We start from the raw sequence: 21,980 nt of genomic DNA on the forward strand, positions 1-21,980 counted from the left end.
GAAATCTTAGCCCCAAATATGTGCCTTCCCGATTTTTATTTTGTCTTCTGAAGCTTCCCCTGGGGCTTTGCTGTAGGAAATGGAGACTCCTGTTGGAACCAGTTAATAAGCTGCCTCTAATACCTAGGGAAGGGTCCTATTTCCTTCTGAGTTATTTGAATCTGTTTGGAAAGAGAAATCAATAGCGTGTTGGGATATGATCAGTGCACGCTGTAGAGCTAATGTCCTTGTCATCTCTCTCCTCAGATAACTTTTCTGAACATGCAGATAGAGAGACATTGTTTAAAGATGTCCAAAGTAGCAGAAAGGTGAGTGTCCCTGCTTGCATGATTTCCAGTTCTTTCCTCATCTCCAGTTTGGCATTTCCAGAAACAGAGAGCAGGCAGAAACACACAAAAGGCTGATCCCTTTCCTGTGCATCAGTCCTCTCCCATCCTTGACTGGCCATGCTGCCTGTGTGCTGGCCACTGACACCTCTGCGCTCGCTCTTCTGCCACTGAGAAAAAGTAGGTGAAAAACAAGGATGCTGTCATACTGTGAAAGCAAAAGAAATATTATTCACAAAAGAAAGAACCCTTGCAGTACTGTTGTTTCCCTTTGCTTCACAACCCTAGAGTTTATTTACAGAAAAGTCATTCCTGTTTCAATTTGAAAATACCCTTTTTTCTTTTGTGGATGAACTCTTAGTGCTCATCTCTTGTTACTCTGGCACAGCTCTGGGGAAGGAGCTGTGTTTGGGTCTTGTTGCACATGGTGTTCATGTCCATGTTCATACTGGAGTTGTAGGGCCAGTTTCTACTCCCACTTGTACGTGTGAAACCCTATGGGAAGTACTGGGGTTGTGCCTGGACTACTCAAGGCAGTGTTTTAAGAGGTGGATTTCTCATAGAGGCAAATCAAGGCACAATTTGACTTCCGGAATTTTTAGTTCTGATAGGAAAGTATGAACAGGTAAAAACCAAGCTCAGATTTGAGAAGGACAGCTCCTTTACTTAGATACTTGTAAGTTAGTCACATTTGTAGGGGAATCACTGAGACAAATGTAGGGATCGGCATGCTCTTCGATAACATCACTTCTAGAGCAAAACTGTGTTGAACACGAGGGACATGATAAGGGCTGGTGCCTTGTAGAGAAATAATAGAGGAATTTTTAATAAGCAAACTAAAACAGATTTCCCTATGAAATGTGCTTTGCAGTACCTGCGCCTATAATTAGCGTGTGTGCACTGAACTAGGCAAATTAAATGGCGAGAGCCACACAGCAAGTTCCTATTGGCTCATAAAGTTTAACAATTAAAATGAAAATTTATCCAATTAAATGGAAAATATTCAGAGGCTCCCTGAAATCCTGCGCATGCTATATCGCATGATTGAAATTAGCACATTCATATTTATGTTTTGGGTTTTCTGGTTCTTTTTGTGTTAAGAAGATACATTTATGCTTTACCAAAAAATGTCACTTTGTCCTGAATTTACTTACAATGACCTTAATATACTGAGACAGTAATAATTTCCAGGCTGGTAATTTACAAGCAAGCAGATCTGTTTTGCTTGATTTTTTATCTAGGTAGGTATTTATTCAATAAGATGGACTCAGTAGAACTCATTCACTTGCGAACATTGAATCCTGTCCACATAACACAGTGGTTGTTCAAATTTGCCAGGAGCTACTGACATTATAAATGTAGCATTGGCAATGCCAAAAAACCCCTATTAATTTTCAGTAAAACTGACAAAAAATTGCCTGGTTTGAAAGGGCGCTTTTTTTTATTGGTCCCAAATTGGATAAAATGTGGCTATCAAAACCAGTGCAAATTGATAAGCAGGAGAAAAGTAAATAAAATGAGAACAATCAAAAAGTTATTTTCTCCTGTTTTGAAAGTTTCATTTAGAAATCATAAAGGACTAAAACCATGGTTGTGATATTTTTATCTTGTGAAGAAGTGTTCAGTTATATGATGACTTTGCGTGGCAGCATTGCTGGAGGGTCCTAGGGCTTGGTGCGGAGAGCGGTGGGAAGCACAGCCTGGGTGTGGAGGGTCATGGGGCAGGCGGGGAGGGAGGCAGCGGGGCTGATGGCTTGGCAGGGGTGGGGGCAGGTGAGGATGAGTGGATGTGTGGATGACCTGAGCTGAGCGTTTGCCTGAAATAAAAACCTGTGCAGCCTGAAAGAGCCTGATGTAGAACACTGAATACAAACACCAGGAACAAATCTGCTGCATAAGGAGTTGCCATTATTAGCAAATCACTTTTCAGGCTGGGCCCCGCTTTCAGGACTAGTTTAAGTGGCAGCGTGGCAGATTGGGGTGCAGGAGGTGATTTCTTGCCATGCTCCGTTCGGCAGCCAAGCCTGACAGCAGCACCACCTGCCATTTTTTCAGTACAGTGCAAAGGCGCTTTCAGGCAGGACAAGGGAGCAAATAAGATGGGGGAGGGGGGGGATGGTAAACAAGCGGCTGTCTAATCAGTTACAGGAGTAAGATATTATTTTAGTAGTGATAGACCAATCACATACCTTTTCCATGAATGCATTCTATTTTATGGGATAGCCCTTGTCCAGCAGAAGAGGAATGGAAATGCCATGAAAAGGTTATCCCCAGCTCCCATAAAATAAATGCCCACTGCTGAAGATTTTCTTCCCCCTCCTCCCTGTTCCCCTTCCAGGAGTAGATGTGCACCAACTGTGGGAGCAGGCATCCCTCAGTTGCTCCAGACACCTTCTACAGTTTTCTTCTCCTTTCTTTCACATCCTTTCTCCCCGCTTAGGACCTACACACTGTCAGGTACAGGATTTGGCAATGAAATTTGAGAACTGTTGAGAAAAACTATCAATATGTTCTACCTACTGTTTTTCCTGACCGCATTGTGCAGTGTTAGTGCAATCCCACTACATGTCGCATCACAGAAATGGCTAGGGAAAACCAGAGCAGCTTCTTACCAGAAGCAATCTCAGCTCCCTAGATGAAAATCTGTCCTGTTCTCTCAGCTCCTCAGAGTTACTGTGAAGGCTCAGCAGGGCCCCCTGATTGTAAGACAATTGGGTTCTCAAGGCAAGCTCTGCATCCTTCAGTGGACTCTTCCCACCACCTCTTCAGAATTACAGTGCATCACCTGAAAGGCGAAAAGTCCAGGTTTGCATTTTGACAGAAACACTTTCCCTTACGAGTCCCCTGCCTGTAGCCTCCTTTAGACAATGAGGCAATGATTCCACTGCTGTCATTATACTGAATCAGCAAAATGTGCTTAGCAATTCCCCCTTGTTTCATTTAATTTAGTTTTTACTGCTTTTATTTTTGCTAGTACTTGTACTAGCACCTCTGATGCCTTCTTACTATTTTATTAGGAGTAATTCAAGTTTCACAGCAGATATCTCCTGATTGATCCTTTTTGTTGGATTTTTTTTTTTAACTAACCCTTTCTCTCATTGATGTCTCAGGGACTGCTGCTGCTCTCTGAAATTGGATGCTGCTCCCTCCTCCAACCCTTGACCCACAGCAGTCATGAAATGTAATTAATGAAATGAGATGAGACAGCCCTGAGTGCCCTGAGGGGCAACGGGAACCTGCTGTGGTTACAAAAGTGTATGATTTTAATTCCTCATGATAAGAGCTAGGACAAACAAAAAGAAATAATTATTGTGGAGCAGGTCAGGGAAACTTTATGCCTTTTGTGACCCTTTGTTTCACAGGGTCTTTTCATTTTCCTGCCTTTTTGAGATGTGGAAGACCAGAGGTAAAGTTTAGCATGGACAATCACAGTGCAAGTAGATTAGTTGTTTGGTATGATGAGACTCAATTAACTTAGTTAATTACTTGGCAGACCTAGGCAAAAAAATTAGAAAGTGCCTTAGAGTATTTCCAGTATAGACTAGGACAAATTTCTTTTGAGTTATTTCATATATGCTGTCTTTCTTTTGTAAAAATGCTCCCGTATCCCCAACCCCAGTGGAATTCTGCAGACACTTATGCAAGCAGACAGTCCTTTTCCCAGGAAGCTCTTTGAATGTCATCCTAGTGAGGATTAGAGGCTGTATGTCTCTTATCTGACTCGGCATGAAGCAAGCCAGTATAAAGACCAGGTGTTTTCCCAACATGCATACAATTTACTACATTCTAAGTTAATTATTATAAACTACTATTGAACTATTTTACAATAGTGCCATTAGACTAAATGGTATACCAGCATAACAAAAAAATGGTCTGTAGCCTGAAGCTATGGTGCCTGGACTCTGATCCTCCAAATATTTGAGTATAGTCTTAGCTACAGCACATGACCCTATTTAGATGAGTTACTTATAATGCATAAAATTAGGTGGGTGCAAAAGTCTACAAAAAACAAAAGGGCAAGAGGCAATAGCAATGTGCAACAAAAGAGGAGGAGGATGCATGCTTCATAGCCATCCCATGGCTCTTTGGGGGGAAGTCCTGCCACAGCAATCCAGTAGTTGCCTCATTGGGCTTTTTGTGGGCATCTCAAGAGAGATGAGCTTGAGGAAAATACTGCAGTGAGCTGGTGGGTGTTTGCAGAGGAATCCTTGCATGTACCGTCCCTGGGAAAAGGGACTACTGTGGTTCCTGAGAAACCAACTAATCCCTACAAAAATAAAAAGAAGCCCACACAAAAAAAAAAAAAAAAAAGAAAAGCTATACCTCTCTGACTGTGACCGAACATTCAGGCCCTGATTCTTTTTGTTCTTCTTTTTTTCTTCTTTTTTATACCTGTCAGTTTAATAGCTTACACGGAGCAGTATGTGGAATATGACCCCTTTATAACTCCTGCTGAGCCTTCCAATCCCTGGATAAGTGATGACGCAGCATTGTGGGACATTGAAATGAGGTAAGAATTGGTAGTTTTAAGTAATTTTAGAGTTGTCTTGCCATTTTGTTTGTATGCTTCTCGCATTGCCCTGTTTGGATAGGAAGTTGGATGTCTGTAACTTTACAAGGTACGATTACATAGCTGAAGTTTAAACAGGAGCTTATGCTTTATCACTACTTCTGTGATTTATTCAGCCCTTCCACTTCCTTATGACTTGATGTGTGGTACTCTGTAAGTCAGGTAATGGCTATTCTCATGCCTGTCAAGGAGGACATGCACAGACTCAGGATACTGCTAAGAGATGTGTTCCAGCACATCTTCGACCCTTGGGAGCCTGCTCTCTGGTCCTCCCCTAGCTGCAGTGCTGCAGCCCTGCTCGCATCCTGGGATCCCATGAAAGATGCTGCTGGCAGAACAGGATAGGTTATAGGGCAGTGGCCATTCCCACTGTGCGGAGGTGCATTTGGCACTGGAGCCGGAGGATTGTAGCTCACATGTAATGTGCGAGACTGGGCAGGTCAGAATTACAATAGATTGACAAAGTGAGTTTGGGCCTCACCTGTTAGTGAACAAGCTGGCTATGGTGTCTAATAGATGAGGAGGAATGATTGTATGACCTCCAATGCCTTGCACCTCAAAGAATTTCTTGGGGGGGAAAAAAAAAAAAAAACAACCACAACAAAAAACCTCAAACAAAACGAAGCATAGCACTGCAGTTTAGATCATTTTGTGCCCGTGTGGTGCTGGTGCAAGGGGAGTCTGACCAGTGTCTACATCTCTTGCCATCACAGGCTATCCACAGCCCTCGTAGTAGGCAAGAATTGCCTCGCCTGCTTCTATGCCTAGCAGCTGTCGTAGCAGATTTGAATGGAATCACCATGTCGTGTATCACCTTCACTACTCACATCCTGTGGCCAACTACTGCAAGTGCTCAGCAGCTTTTCCTAGTGTTTAGCTGCTGCTGTTTGGCACCAAATCCGAACTGGGAGTTCGCTTTAGCAAATCCTTCAAAAGACAATACTAAATCTAATCCTGTCTGTTCTTGAATAATAATCATAGAATCATTAGGTTGGAATAGACCTCTGAGATCATCAGGTCCAACTGTTGACCTAATACCACCATGCCCAATAAACCATGTCCCACAGTGCCATATCTGTATGTTTTTTGAACACCTTCAGGGATAGTGACTCCACCACTTCCCTGGGCAGCGTGTTCCAATGTTTGACTACTCTTTCAGTAAGGAATTTTTCCTAATATCCAATCTAAACTTCCCCTGGTGCAACTTGAAGCCATTTCCTCTTGTCCTATCCCTTGTTACTTGGGAGAAGAGACTGACCCCCATCTCACTACAGCCTCCTTTCAGGTGGTTGTAGAGAGCAATAAGGTCTTCCCTCAGCCTCCTCCAGACTAAACAACCCTGGTTCCCTCAGCTGCTCCTCATAAGATGTGTTCTCCAGACCTTTCACCAGCTTCGTTGCCGTTCTCTGGACATGCTCCAGCACCTCAATGTCTTGTAGTGAGGGGCTCAAAACCGCACACAGTATTCAAGGTGTGGCCTCACCAGTGCTGAGTACAGGGGCACGATCACCTCCCTACTCCTGCTGGCCACACTATTTCCGATACAGGCCAGGATGCTGTTTGCCTTCTTGGTCACCTGGGTACACTGCTGGCTTATGGAATCATAGAATGGTTTGGGTTGGAAGGGACCTCAAAGATCGTCTAGTTCCAACCCCCCCGCCATGACAGGGACACCTTCCACTAGACCAGGTTGCTCAACATTCCATCCAACCTGGTCTTGAACACTGCCAGGGATGGAGCATCCACAACTTACTTAGCCAGCCTGTTCCAGTGTCTCACCGCCCTCAGGGTGAAGAAATTCTTCCTTGTATCTAGTCTAAACCTGCCCTCCCCTAGCTTCCAACCATTACCCCTCGTCCTGTCACTGCAGGCCCTTGTAAAAAGTCCCTCCCCATCCTTCTTGTAGGCCCCCTTCTGGTACTGGAAGGCCGCTATAAGGTCTCCCTGGAGCCTTCTCTTTTCCAGGCTGAACAAGCCCAACTTTCTCAGCCTGTCCTTGTAGGAAAGGTGTTCCAACCCTCTGACCATCTTGGTAGCCCTCCTCTGGACTCATTCCAATAGCTCCATGTCTTTCTTGTGTTGGGGGCTCCAGAGCTGGACGCAGCATTCCAGGTGGAATCTCATGGGGGCAGAGTAGAGGGGAAGAATCACCTCCCTTGACCTGCTGGCTGCGCATCTTTTGATGCAGCCCAGGATAGAGTTGGCTCTTTGGGCTGCAAGCGCACACTGTTGGCTCATGTTCATCCTATCATCCACCAGCACGTCCGAGTCCTCCCCAGGACTGCTCTCAATCCACTCATCACCCAGCCTATATCTGGGCTTGGGATTACCTCAACCCAGGTGCAGGACCTTGCACTTGGCCTTGTTAAACTTCATGAGGTTGTCATGGGCCCACCTCTCAAGCCTGTTAAGGTCCTTCTGGATGGCCTCCCATCCCTCCAGCATGTCGACCGCACCACACAACTTAGTGTCATCAGCAGACTTGCTGAGGGTGCACTTGATGCCACTGTCCATGTTGCCGACAAAGTTTTTAAATAGCGCTGGTCCCAGTACCAGTCCTTGAGGAGCACCGCTTGTCACTGGTCTCCACTCAGATATCGAGCCCTTCTTGTAGATGGGCATCACATTGGCAAGCCTCCAGTCATCTGGGACCTCCCCTGTTGACCAGGACTTCTGATAAATGATGGAGAGTGGTTTGGCCACGTCCTCCGCCAGGTCCCTCAGTACTCTTGGGTGGATCCCGTCCAGCCCCATAGACTTGTGGATGTCCAGGTGGCAAAGCAGGTCTTTAACTGCTTCCTCCTGAATTACAGGGGGTTTATTCTGCTTTTCGTCCCCATCTTCAAGCTCAGGGAGCTGATTACCTTGCGGACTGCTTGTCTGACTATTAAAGGCTGAGGCAAGAAGGCATTGAGTACCTCAGCCTTTTCTTCATCCATGGTTAGGGTCGATGTTCCCCTCTGTATCCAGTAGAGGATGGAGGTTCTCCTTGGCTCTCTTTTTGTTGTTAATGTATTTGTAGAAATATTTTTTGTTGTCTCTCATGGCAGCGGCCAGCCTGAGTTCTAATGTAAACGTTACGATGCTACCAGCCTAAGAAAGCTAATTCATAGTGAATCAGGGTTCCAGGAAAAGGGCAAGGTATTTCACTGTTTGTTAACCATGTGATCTGGGATGTGAAAGATGTTTTCATCTGCTTCTCTGGTAGTCACAGAAATCTGTTAGTTCCCTAATCTCTGCCCCTCTTCACATAATTTTAATATTTTTTATTTCCTTTTTAGTCAGTTTTTCTCATTTTCTCCATCCTCACTAGCAGGGATAGAACCAGGTACAGCCCCTGCAAAATACTTCTCTGGAGGAACCCCACCTGCAAGGTAATCCAGGCATCCATTATTTCTACATTTGTTGAGGTAGCTGCAAATCCCAGAAAAGATGTCTGTGTACCTGAAGAATACAATTAGCCTGATGGCACAGCCTTTATAGGAATTTAAAGTAAATCATTGGCTTCTGCTATGATTTCAGAGTCAAGGAAGGTGATTCTCCTGCCGATGAAAAAGAGAAAGTTGTATTGTTGGGAGATGGAAGAACAAACAGCTCTCTATTTCCATTTTATTCTCTATTTTGAAAGAACTCACTGCATCTGCATCTAGTTGCAACTTGCATGAATAATTAAATGATCCCCGAGAGCTGCAGTAGCCCTTGTGTTGCCTGCAAAGCTGTTTCCTCAGTTATGAGAGCAGAGCCCTTGCTCAGGAAAGCAAAGAGCCTCTCACTTCTAATGATAAGGCCAGCTGCTGAGTATGGACAGCCCTGTGCCACTACAGTTCATCCTTCATGGAGCTCAGGACTCAGGAAATACTGCAGAAAGCCTTCAGTTTTAGACAGCACTCTGGCCTTTTCGTTCCTGCTAGAACATTGTGCAGCAGCAAGAAGAGCAGCTACAGATCTCTGGATTCAGCAGGAAATTCCTTGAGCTGAGCTCATGCATAGGTCTGCACAAACGTGGCTTTCATGTCCCCATGTCTGGGCTGGCTCACTTGACAGGTAGGCTGGCATTTGCACCCTTGTCCACAGCGCTGCCGGCTCCTGGCAGAGTGCAGGAGGAGCCATCCCAAGTGCTCTGCACTTTGAGTGAGGACATGCCCATCAATTTTGCTTAGTCTTTACACCAAGAGGAAATCAAAGCGGGCATTTTATTTACCCCTTTGGCTTATTTGTCTTCAGCACAGATCGCCACTGTCCCCTAAGGCTCCAGGATTAGGAATCACTGTGGACATGACGAGACATGTAGTTTAATAGATATGTACTGTTAACAATGGCTCTGCTGTCACAAATGTGAGCAGCTGAGCTGTATTTTAATGGTTGTCTCATAGTATGACGCCATCACACCAGAAGCTTTCAAACAGTTTGTGAGCCCAGATTACGCTCTGATGCGGACTGTCTCGTAGGATCCTCGTTGTGATTCCGAGGCACTGCCTCTCCCCGTAGGCATCTCTGCAACATGTCTGGAAATTCAAGCAACAGCTTATGTAAGTGGGCTTGTATTAAGAAATAATATAGGAGCAAGATTGTTAGTGATTTTGGGTGCCTCTGCATCTCGGTGTCCCAGCTGAGACACAAAATAAGAGTCTGATTATCATGGAGTCTAGGAGGGAGGTGCTTTTTAGTCTTCGAAGACGTAAGCATCCAAAAATGAGACAATGAAAAATAAAAGACCACAAACCAGTAATCATTTTGAGAAATCTTGTCTGCACTGCTTCTTACTGAAACTGCTTTTTTAATGCAAATGTGACGCTGAAAATGTGAAGCCAGTTCCAAGTGACCAGCCAGCACAGTGTGGGACACAAGGAGATGCTCTGGAGCTCACCAGTGGCCCAGGGAACACCGTGGGTAAATTTCTGCCTTGACATATAAGAAATGCCAAGGGGCATTTGAGGAAATATGTAAGAAGTGCATACGGAATAGTCATTCAAGTATGGTATGCTGTTCTTTACATGAAACCTACCAGAAATTACTCTGAAAATCATATCAGTCACTGTCTCATTTTGCCATGTATGTGGCACCCAGATAGTACAGTTGCTTTAATGATGACCCTGGTCTTTATAGCTTCTTTTTTTTGTATGTTATTTGCTAACTTGCATTTCTGCAAAATCTTGAGAATAAAACACCATCTCCTTGTCCGATAATCTTCCTCCCTTTGCTGCTCAGCAGAAACAGCAGCAGCTGCTTGGACAGCAGGCAGAAATGCACATTCCATCTGTTTTTTCCCTTCTCTCTCCAAACAGCAAAGAACCTAGTCAGCAGCGTGTGAAAAGATGGGGTTTCTCCATGGATGAGGTGCTGAAGGACCCAGTAGGACAAGACCAGTTCCTTCGTTTCCTGGAATCAGAATTCAGCTCAGAAAACCTCAGGTGAAACCTTTTTTGACTCGAACGAAATGAATGGGACCAATCCTATTCTCTTGCATAAGTGAAATGCAATACGTGGTCTGTTTTGAACTGCAAAAAATGCCCATTTGAATAAAGTTGAGATTGGCAAGATCTGGCCTGTAGCTCTGCTACAGATGCCTATACTAGAACTGTGTAAGTAATCTCAAGAACAGTGTTTAGCAGAGCCAGTGTTGTCAAGTATCATATGCAAAGGATTGCAAAGTTGTAGTAATGTGATCAGGCATGGCATATCACTATTAAGCCCCCTAACAATATACAGGATTTACATATGTGTTCGTGGTAGGAGTCATGTGAGGGAAACGTAGTATGCTGATCATGTGGCTAAAAAACGTTGCAGTGCTGGCGCTCACCAAATCAGGTTTGCAACAGCTACTTTTCATTCTGGCATGTCCTAACTATCTTGAGAGCTTGACTCTCACCTTAATAGCACTCTCTTTGTGTGGGGATTTGGAGGTCCTGGCTTCTCATCTTGTGAAGACAGCAAAACTTCTATTATGAAACATCGTGTAGACACCCACGTGATCCTACATCAAACTGAGTCTATAAATCTATTGTGCTACTTCAACTACAGCAGGAATAGGCACCAGTAATAAGTTGCCATTTTTTTTCTGAACCAACACTGGATGAAGACAAAACCTTTCCTAGAAGATCCAGCCCCTCTGGCATTACATTGTTCTAAACCCAGTCTCTGGCCCTAGCACATTGCTCCATGATACAGTCCCATTGCAGAATTGATGAAAAGATCTTGGAAGTGCCAACAGCATCCTTCGTTCTGGGGTAGCAGTCCTTCAAAGAGCATGCCAATCTCTTCAGCCCTTCCAGCTGCAAAACTAAATGCTAAAGTCAGTGCCTTAGGATTCATTAGTCACCCCTACATACCCTAGAACTAATTTATGAAGCCATTTTCCCTTATTGATACCAGGTATTTTCTCACACTGAGAGAAAAAGAGAGGTCTAGTTAGGTATCCCCCATAGACCCTAAACTAAGCCCACAGACCTGCCTGCATAGCAAGGATCCAAGTCCCCTGCTTGTCCTAGCTTTAATCAGGATACAGCCACAGGTTTTATCATCTTTGCCTTGTATCTTAACTCTAATTCCAACCCTCACCCTGAAGTTCATTTTAGGGAAAGCAGCTGTCCTGCTGTGGAGAGGGTGAGGTCCATGGAAGAGCTACTGTGTCATTGTGTCCTGCAGATACAACCAAACCACAACAGGTCCTGTATCAACAGAAGCAATATACTATGGTGACCTCTGAGAAACTGGGCTTTCCAGGATTATGCTTTTAACAGGGCTGGGGCAAACACTGTGATTAGTGTTCAGGATTGCAGGCATTTAAATGCTAGCTTCATTGCTTGGTGCTGCAAAGTCCAAAGAAAACAGAAGAGGGCTCATGCCAGACGGAAAGGCAACCTGAACAGGTAGAGGTTGATACTCGGTGGCTGAGATTACAGTTCAGGCTCTCGCCTGCATGTGACAAACAGCCAAATATTTACTGCCGCATTCATCCATTTGTGCAGAAGCAGGAAGACGGCGGTTAGCAGCAGGGCGGGTGGCTTGTGGTTGGCAGCAGAGCAGCTGTAGCCACTGGCCTGTGCTGAAGGTGAGAGTTTGAGCTGGTGTCAGGGTGCTGGTGTATTCTCTTGCTGTCTTGTGTGCGAGCTCCTTAACCTTGCTGCTTAACTGAGGTACAGCAGGTCAGAGGCACTTCACAAATACCTGCAAGGGTTCTCACCTGCTCCTTCTCCTGGTTAGTCCTGGAGACACAGAAGGATCCAGCAGTAATGTAATTTGACTGCTCTAAATATACCACTGTCTTTTACAGTCTGAATTACACTGCAGAGGCTACGTTGTGGTGCTCTGATGCTGTCTCAGCGCACGGATGGGCACAGGGACCAGCTCATGACCTTTCTTCAGGGCAGTCCTGTTCCAGTAGGCCCAGTGATTGTTGGCAGAGACAGCCAGAGAGTTTTCAGTTTCACGGGCAGAACCATGCCTGCTCCTGGGATAAGGAAATCTGCTGTCAACTGAGCATGCAGTCAGTTGGGATTTGGCCTTTGCTAATAGTGAGCAGGTTTCGTATTGTTCTTGGTTTACACCAGCTAAGAACTTGATTGCACAGCCTTTAAGTTTATGTTTTGTTGTTTGGGTTTTTTTTCTTAGAAAATCAAATACATTAGTAAAGCATGTGAACAATTGCCACTTGAGTGCAGTCTGCTAGCCTGTGAGATCTGAAAGGGAGATTCCCCAGAAAGTGACTTTAAATGACATTGGAACTGACCATCATATTTATCAGATTTGCCTATCCAAGGAGAAATACAGAAAACATACCAGCAGCAAAATGGTGAAAAATCCAAGCGCATTTATGTTTACTGTTTTTCAAAACCCGAAAGTTAACTTGTAAGATAAACAAGGGAGTGTTAATAAATTACATAAATGAGCTTGAAATTTTACTCCTGAACAGGTACTGAACTTGTATATGCTCACTGCATTTATGTACAGTGGTACTCATTTGCAATTACATTGTAGTGATGAAGTGTAGAATTAATATACCATGTTGAAATACTCCTCAAATGGATTTTCTGAAATATGTCTGGGGTTGCACTAATAAAATCCAGCAGGTTTTCTGACTAGAGGGTGTCCCCCACGTTCATCCTGCTCAAAGAAAGGGAGAAAGTTTCATGATGAGAAGGCAAGCATGTACCTTCCTCGATCAGTCAGAGCTGCTTCTCCTACTGATGTGTGTTCTCTCTGGTTTGAGATGGTTTGTAGCGAAGGGAGGCTGCAAATCAGTGAGCTGGGACAGAGGGCTTAGATCCTGCATCCTTTTTGCAAGACACTGGTGTCATTATTAGTTAATACAGGAGTTTTGCTATCATTCATACAGTATTATTGTCATGGTATTGGCTTATGTGGTATTGTTATTATCTAATACTTGATCAGTAGTAGCAAGCCTGCATAAAGCTTTAAACAACAGATGTAAAGGCAGAAATATTAATGAAGAAAACCAGAATAGGATGGATTGTTAGCAGTGGTGCTAGAGAGCAGAAGGGGGCTCTCTAGTGTTCAGGTGTGTCAGAGAAAGCTCCTGAATTGTTATTAGGAGTGTGTGGCAGAAACTGCTGGATGCTTAAACAGACAAGCAAAATTTAAGCTATACCAAACAGCAAAGTTGGGATCTGTCTCATTTAAGTTGGCAGCCTGGAAGCACATGCATTCTTCTGTATCATCCAGGATTCCTTTAGAGTGAGAGAAGAGAGGCTGAAGAGGAGTCAGTGGATCACTCGGGGAGGATTTCTTTCAGCTTTAAGTGGAAATAAAACTAAAAGCAGCTAAATTACGCTGTAAAGTGCCCATCTCTCTCTACCATCTATAAGCCTGGAGAGACCAATTCAAATGGCAGTGTCTGCGTGGTAGACGTCTACAGCTAAGTGAACTGCATCCCACCCAAACCCTGGGAAGCTGTAAGGAACTTCCTGAGGGCATAGCATCTAGCACCATGCCAGAAAAATTACGTTTGTGGGTATTTTTAAAGGACTGTCCTCCCAGTAACTATCCGGGGATGTGGGAACTTGCAGCAGGGGTGCATTATCTCTTGGGAGTGTCAGTATGATCTTCATTAACACTGGCAGGAGTCCTGTAGGACACTGTGTTGTCCTCAAAGGCAGATCTGACAAGGTGAATGCTGGAAAACCTGGAAATTCCTGATGGTGCTAAAAAAGAGGTTTCATGAAGTGTGCAGTTGAGAGTGCCTTGAAATTAATGTCATTCAGTGGTTTAGCAAGGGGACCAAATTCTGCTCTTATACCCAGTGGTGTAAGTCCCAGATCATGGGGTTGATTGCAGTGGAGCTATTTCCATGTCTTCCTAGCTGAGAAAAATTGGTCCCGGTGGGGGTCTGGAGTGAGGCACTGCCGGAGATAGCAGCAGACTAGACTCTGTGACCTCCTGGGTCTCCTTCCAGCTGTGTTTCTGTGTTCTAATAAACTTGCAGGATCATGTCCACCAGTCTCCTGGGCTTGGCTGAGCCCTGTAATTTATTTATTTAGTGGCTGTCCATTATTTATGTGAGAGCAGGAAAGCCAGTCAGTTTGGTATTTTTCTCTCTGTTTTTATTTTAACTCTTTTTCTTGCTCTCTTTTCTTTCTCCTCTCTGTTGCTATCTTTCATCTACAATTTGTTTTGACTCTGTTGATTTTTGAAGTACCCAAAATATAGCAGACAAAATGCCAAGCTTCAATTAAAAAAGAAAAAGGCTAACAGAGGGTTGTTATACATTTTTTATGACTTGGAGATCTCCCGAGAGATCTTGAGATTGTTGAGATGTTCATCTAACTGGTGGATTGATTTTTTTTTTTTTTTCCCCCTCCTCAACTTCAGAGAGTGTCAGCTGGAAAGAGAAACAACTAAGTGGGAATATGGGACACAGGAATTTTACCCAGAGGGAAAGGAGAGTGCACACCTGTTTATAGACCTAAATAGGGAACACATGATTCTTTATAGGAGCGCACTGTGAAGCTTGCAGTGCATGCGTGTTTTGTGCATTATTGTGAACATATGTTGAAAATCGAGTTATCTGGTAAAGAATTTTACCTGCAGAAAGTGTTTATGTCTTATATGACCCCTAAAGGCTGAAACTTGCCAATTTTTTTTTTTTCGGTCTTCATCAGGAAAGGAAAACTTGAGGCATGGAGGAGAGCACATCCGTTAAATAACTCCCCACCAGGCTCCTTGTTTTCGGAGTGGAAAGCATTTGCACAGGCCTTTTCTGACCGCTCCCAAAGGGCAGGCACAGCACTGAGCTTTGTTCCTCGGTGTCCCCTGCAAGGGGCAGCGCCGGGGTGGCAGGACGGGGGTTGGGGGGGGTGGGTGTCACCTCGGGGCGGCTGCCGGGGGCGGGGCGGCGGTGGTGGTCCCCGCCTGGCCAGCAGGGGGCGCGGCAGCTCCGCGCCTCAGCCGGCAGCGGAGCGGGGCGGGGGCGGTGCTTGGCTGGCGGGGCCGGGGGGGGACACACCCCGGTGCTGTGAGGGGGAGAGGGGCCGGTGCTCCTCGGGGAGGGGGCCCGGCTGTGAGGGAAGAGGGGCCGAGCTCCTCGGGAAGGAGGCCGGTGCTGTGAGGGGAGACCAGAGTGCGGTGCCGACTGGCATCCGTGAGCAAACCGGCATCGTGTTTGCTCGCTGGCGAACGACCGGGCGCTGCCTACCTACAGAGAGACGTTTCCTGCCCCAGGGAGCTAAAAAGCAGCGGGAAGAGGGAGTTGCAGTTCGGACGTGGGGTGCACAGCTTGGGAGAGAGGGGAGGAAGGACGGTGAGGGGGAGGCCAGCTGGGCGAGGGGAGGCTTGCCCGCGTTCACACCGACACTGTGGTCTCCTTGGGAGTGGTGCGTTAGTGAAGGGCTGTGCCCTTAGCACACAGCCTCGCTGAAGGCGTCTGTCCCCAAAGTGCCCCACGGAGAACAGGTATTTCTGCTGGTCTTGGCCACCGTGCCAAGGATCTGGCTGTAAAGCAACACCAAGATGTAACTATTTTGCCTGTCTGAACTGCATGTTGGTTTATACCTGTGTACTTTTCATTCATTTTCCCTCCCAACTGTGATGTTAAAATGATGCTTCTCTTGGTGAAGGGAAGTAAGAACGAGACTGTGAATGGTGAGATGTGAGAAAGGACGTGCACCAGATACTTACGTGGAGCTACTGAGGCAAGAGGAAGGACTGTGGTCATATTCCAAACTTGGATGGTTGCTCAGTGATTTCACTGTCAAGCCAGGGGTATCATGTCCTCCCCCGAGATGGGGTTACAACACAGTCCTTATGTTGACAGTTGTTTCTCAGTCTCAGGAGTCATCCATATTTTGCCTCTTGATCAGGTTTTTAAAATAATTTTTACAACATACCTCAGAAGCAAACCCCATGTCCTCCCCCAGCAGTCTTTTCACTGAGAGGCATCTGCGAACCACAGCCCACAGTGCCCAAGCGCCTCTGCAGTGCCCTGGGGGGGAGGCAGAGTGGGCATGCTGAGGCCCAGGAGCTCTCTGTGCCTTGAGGGAGCTGAGTAGGATAAAGCACCATTACAGGATATTTCCTGCAAGTGACAGCAGCTTAATTACAAGCTGGATGAGGCTGGAATGGTTTATGCCTCTGACAACAGTTTAGGCTACCATATTATCATCCTTCCCCAGATCTTGCATGCTGTTTAATAAAGGGCAAAGAACCTGTGATCAATGCTGCTGTTCCCTCTGTGCAGACAGTCCTCATGCCAGTCCTGCTCTGCTTATAGGGCACCTGCAGAGAGGACACATGAGGACAGCTCCCTCCCCTGTCCTGTACAAGAGGTGTCAGCTGGAGATCTGCCTCTCAGAGAAAGGGAGGAGGCAATGCAGGATCTTTTCCTGACTCCTTGTGAACTTGGAGCTGGGCTTGTGCTTCAGAAATTGTGGGACTGAGTCAGCCAGCGCATTTGCACTTTGTAATTGGGCACAAATTCCAGCACAGCCATTGTGTGTCTGCTCCTTTCCTGGGCAGAAATACCTGCTTCTCTCTTGTAAGCGCTATATAAATCCCATAGGAAGCCCTGCTTATGCATTGGCTTCAGGATGATTCCTCGTGGCAGAGAATTTGCCTTGGAGTCGAGGCTGCGGGGCTGGGTACCCCTCTTTGATGTTCCTCGGTTTTCAGATACCAGCTATAGTGAATAGCTTTGAAATTTTTAGCAAGACAAAACTCCCCTTTGCCTTGAAGAGGACATCCAGCCTTGGGCATGAATTCACAATCGCTTGCAGTGAAAAGAGCTTGTTCTTGTTAGTGTCAGGTTGGTCTGGTTGGTTGGTTTTCAGATTGAGCCAAATGGTTATTAAAATGGATAGTGCTCCTGTTCTGGCAAGCTGTCACTTCACAGCGCCGGGTTCTCTCATGAGCGTGCTTTCCCAGCCCGCCTCCCCGGCTCCAGGGGCAGAAGATAAGCCAGCAGAAAATGTTCTCTCTAGCCAAGTGCTTGTCTGAAGTGTCCCAGCTACTCTGGAATGATTAGCATCTTTTCTCTTTATGCATTTTCTGTATTCATGTGTTCCCATCCCATCTGAAATTGAATGATAAGATATTTTTGAGGTAAAGAAAGACACATATGGGATCAGATTGTTGCACTGTGAGTGCCACCCTTTACTCTCTGTGTGCATGTGATAAGTGGGGATGTCGCTTATGGTTCAAGTAACAAGGCAGGACATCAGGCATACTTAGTATCTTGAAGATGGAAAAGGGCCAACCATGCACACCCCTCCGGCAACCCCAGATACTCTATTTCAGTTTACAAAACGGAACGTAACTAGGCACCACCAGTATGGGACTCTGCAGGTACTGGTGTAGCATCTGAGCATACCCCACTCTGTTTTACTGACAGCCTGCTAGAGAGCACAGAAAACCATATGAAGGAATGTGATCAAGTGGCTTGCGTGAGTCAGGGCTGCGGCATTAGTCCCTGTGCGTGCAGCAGTCCTGCAAGTGCTGGAGCAGCGCCGCAAAGGGCAGGCAGTCACTCTGCGAGTTACTGGTGGGGTCGGGCAGCGCATCCTGCCTAGATGGGGTCCCAGCAAAATACCCTTTTTTGTTTCCTAGGGTGAAAGACAGTGCATGTCACTCTTGCAAAAATATTCTGTGGCCTTTGGTTTCACAGATCACGATGTGGATTGTGCCCTTAGCCATCAAAGAGATTCTCTTCTCAATGTTTATAAACTTATTTCAGCCTGGAATCGCAGTCCAGTCAAGAAAAAATCCCTGTAACATTGGAGTATGGCCATGACAAGATTCATCTCTTCTCATGGCATCCATCTGAATGCTGGTCAGTTTACAAGACAAAACAAAAAAGGTTTCTCTAAGTGCCATTGCTACAGCTTCACCCTGGAAATGATACAAATATTAAGTTTGTTCTGCATTTTGCATCCCCTCCAGACGACTGATCCTGCAGGTAGGAAGGACCAGCAGATTGAAGTAGGGCTGTGGGAGGCAGAGCCGCTCTCCTTCTCCAGCTGAACAGCTCTGGAGGTTTCCTGTTCGCATGCCTAGTGTCACACTTCTTCAGGGGCAGTTTGAGTGAGAACATACCACTTCTTCAAGTTGCTGTTCTGATCTTAGCCACAGTGCAAGGGTTTGTGTAAGCCACACCTTCCCCTGAAATCATGCAAAATGGAGAGTCTTCTGTGAATTTAGCTAGATATGGGGTTAAGCTCTATGCCTGTGTTTTGGGACTCTGCCCAGTCTTATCTAGATTTCTCTCTTCTTCTGTTTTCTCCTCTTTAATTTTTGCTTATTACAGGTTTTGGTTGGCCGTCCAAGATCTCAAGAAACAACCTCTACAGGATGTAACCACCAGAGTGGAAGAAATCTGGCAAGAGTTTTTAGCTCCTGGGGCCCAAAGTGCTATCAACCTGGATTCCCACAGCTATGAGAAAACAAGCCAAAATGTCAAAGACCCGGGGAGATATACATATGAAGATGCACAGGTTTGCTTTTGATTTTATGGAACTACTGCTAATAAAACTCTTGGTTTTACTGTGGTATTCCACTATCACATTGTCACTGCTCACTTGTAAGAAAAAGGAGAGGCACAGTTGGAAGTGGCTTTGAGGATATCTGTTCAAGCTGTGTAAATGATATTTTCTTTGTATCTATCAGTTATAACAGGCTAATGCTCCTCTGGGAACAAATGTTCCAAAATTTACAAGTCTGCAAGGCGCAGCAAGCTGGAGCCGCATCTCAGAGAAAGCAAAGATGAAAGAGTGCTATAAAGTTCAGTTTGGCTCTCTGTACTCCCTGTCACCAAAGTCTGGCATATTTACAGAATGGCTGATGTCATATCAAAATCCTAGTTAATACACTTTTTTATCATTTGTTTATAGCTAATTGTATCCCCTTCCTCACCCCAAATGCAGCAGCTCCCTCCAACACAGCTAGAAACTTGTCCACCAGACAATACCTTAGAATAATTATAGGACAGTAGCCAAGGCAGTGAGCTTAATCCTTGCCTCCTAAGGGCCCCAGATTTATCAGGGAAATTTTACAGATAAACTGTACACAGAAATGCCTTTAGGAAAACAGATAATTTGAGAAAAACTGCTACAAGCAAGAATAAAGCTGTATAACCTTCTGAGAAAGTGAAAATGTCATTTTATAAAGGCTAAAAAGAAAAAGGAAGAAGGGATCATTTGGCAAATATTACCAGGGACACAATTAAAAGATATCCTCCTCGTAATCATTTTTATCAAAAGCATGTAGTAAAATCAACAGCAAATGAATAGAGTCCTTGTTCTTATATTTTCTTTAAATTGGTGTTCAAAGGCAGTTCTTCAAAATACTCCACTAACAAAATATTTCTGTCTCGGGGGAGATGTTGTGGACCACTTATACAAGGTTAGGCAATGAATTTTTCAAACCGGCATCAAATACTGCATTTTCCTGAATGCAGTCTTGCTCCTTGGGGCCAGCATAGAAGGAATGCATGCAAAGTTTCAAGGCAATCCCCTGTGAATATCAGGCAACTTAAATGTTCTTTTTAAAGCTGAGAAACGCAGGAGTATGAAGACGTTCTGGGTGATATGTATTTTTTGCTTTGCAGTTAGAGTGAACAAGAACTTCTGCAAATTTGCATCACCTGAAAAAAATTATAATGGCAAAATGCAGGGTAAAGCAGATAGGTGAATAATGGGGGAATTGATTAAATTGATAAGTAGAAGTACTGAGAATAAGATGGATGTTTAGACAATGAGTATTTAATCAGAAGAAGACATGGAGGATTTAGGCTTGAACTGATCAGTTCACAATGTAATTGCCATTCAAAGGGGAGTTGATGAAATCAAGCTGGAGCTCTTGCAGTTAGACTGCAATTTTAGCTCCTTGCGTTAATTTTATTTCAGAGAATTTTTATGCTGATGGATGTCCTCAACTCTGTTTTGGTTCACGGAAACAGTAGTATGAGGCAAAGGTAGACCTTCAGGCCCAGCTATGGTCCTCTTGGAGACTGAGTCTGTGCCAAGATTGGATAGAGCAATGAGGAGGGTGAACCCAGTTACCTTCTTGTGTAGTGGACTTCTGGTAGCTCTCCAAAGGCCAAGCAGGCTGTTTGTGACTGCTTGATGAGATAGCTAAGAAGGCTGTCTAACAAAAGCAGGGGGAAACAGGACACTGCTGAAGAGTGTAGTGTCCTGGCAGAGCTGGAGCCGTGTTGGCTGTCACTGGCTCGTCCTGGACAGAGGACATTTTTGTTTGCACGTCCGCTTCACAGGAACCAATGCAGGTCTTCCTAGTACGCTCTGAATCTCCCAGGTACTGTCCTGGCATCTCCCTCAGGTCAGCCCTGCCACCCTGGGGGCTCTGTTTTCCGTGAATGTATGGCAGGTCGTAGCCCAGCTGCGTTATCTCAGTACTGTGGCACCAGGAGCCCATGAGAGCTCCCACATATCTCACATTCCTCGGCACTCAACCAGACACAACCAGTCAAACCACCCCACTGTGGGAGGGAATATATGAGTGTTGTCCTGTCCTGTGTAGCTTTAGCACAAAGAAGAAAACAACTGAAATGTCCTTGTGAATAAAGAACATGAAAAAAATTAGTTTACTGAACAGGACATTCTTTGAATGCCTGCAGCTCTGAGACAGTAAGAGCAAAGAAAAGGGTTGGCTGAACTGAGAAAATGAAATTGCTGCTCCTGCAGTGGAAAAACTGGAGAAGGTCATGTGGCAAGCTGGTCCTTATGCTGACCTGGGAGACCCACAAAATGCCAATTCTGTATAAAAAGTGCTGGGAATGAACACATTGATGTACTTGGGAAGGGGAAGGCATAGCAGAGCACAGTATACTTCAGGCCAGTGAATGCATTATAACCAGAAGTTGAAAGCAAAGCATCATCTGTTATCGGGTGCTTAACAGTCTACATGGATGTGCTTCTTTGCACAGCCTTGGCTCCCAGCCCCAAAGAGCTCTCCCAGATGCTGCACGACCATCTGGTAAGGCAACTGGCCTAGAAGAAAACAGAGAGAAGGGGGCTCCCAGCAAACATGCCTCTCACTGAAGATCTCTTCATCCCAAGGCCGCTCATACTCTGCAGGCAAATGGTTCCTCTCTTTAAGAAAAGTGACACTAAAAATCTCAGCTCAAAGAGCTCCTAATCCAAACCTAAATTTGGTGTGTGTTTGTTATTTCATATATTCTATGGTTACTAGACAGACCTCTCTCTAAGATGGATTCCTATATTGCAAATGCTTTACTGTTTCCCCATCTCAGCTTCAGATACTTGCCCTGTTGCATGTCCCTTGCTGCTCCTGCACTCTGCAATCCTGCACCGCTCCACTCGCACAAAGCCGCCTTCTCTTACTGTGTCTCCTCCATGTGCCCTTGCCCGCCCCGTGCCCCACTCAAGCTGTGCCGGCTCGCCTCTGCTCCAAGCAGGGCGTGCTGTGCTGGCTCAGCCTGCGCTCGCCTCCCCCAGCCATCCAGTTTGCTGGCATCCCCCATCCTCGAGCAACACAGCCCCTGCCCCTAGCTCTGTCCTGATCATCAGCTCTGCCAGCTATCTTGATCTGCAGCACCTCTTGTCATTTTAGCACTGGGCCCCTCCAGAGGCGAGCCTACCAATTTAGCTGATTATTTT

General features: G+C 45.5%; 1 protein-coding gene across 1 annotated transcript in view; it reads left to right on the forward strand.

Annotated features, from left to right (window-relative positions):
* Window positions 1-21,980, forward strand: part of RGS6 (regulator of G protein signaling 6) — a 269,437-nt gene that overhangs the window by 220,054 nt on the left and 27,403 nt on the right. The window contains exons 11-14 of the mRNA XM_086463544.1: window positions 247-308; window positions 4,726-4,836; window positions 10,182-10,307; window positions 18,650-18,836. Of these exons, the coding sequence (XP_086319670.1) occupies window positions 247-308; window positions 4,726-4,836; window positions 10,182-10,307; window positions 18,650-18,836 (486 nt within the window). The remainder of the gene's footprint in view (window positions 1-246; window positions 309-4,725; window positions 4,837-10,181; window positions 10,308-18,649; window positions 18,837-21,980) is intronic.

This window comes from Leptosomus discolor, chromosome 3 (genome assembly GCF_034619465.1).
Source record: "Leptosomus discolor isolate bLepDis1 chromosome 3, bLepDis1.hap2, whole genome shotgun sequence".
In the NCBI taxonomy this organism is placed as follows: Eukaryota; Metazoa; Chordata; class Aves; order Leptosomiformes; family Leptosomidae; genus Leptosomus; species Leptosomus discolor.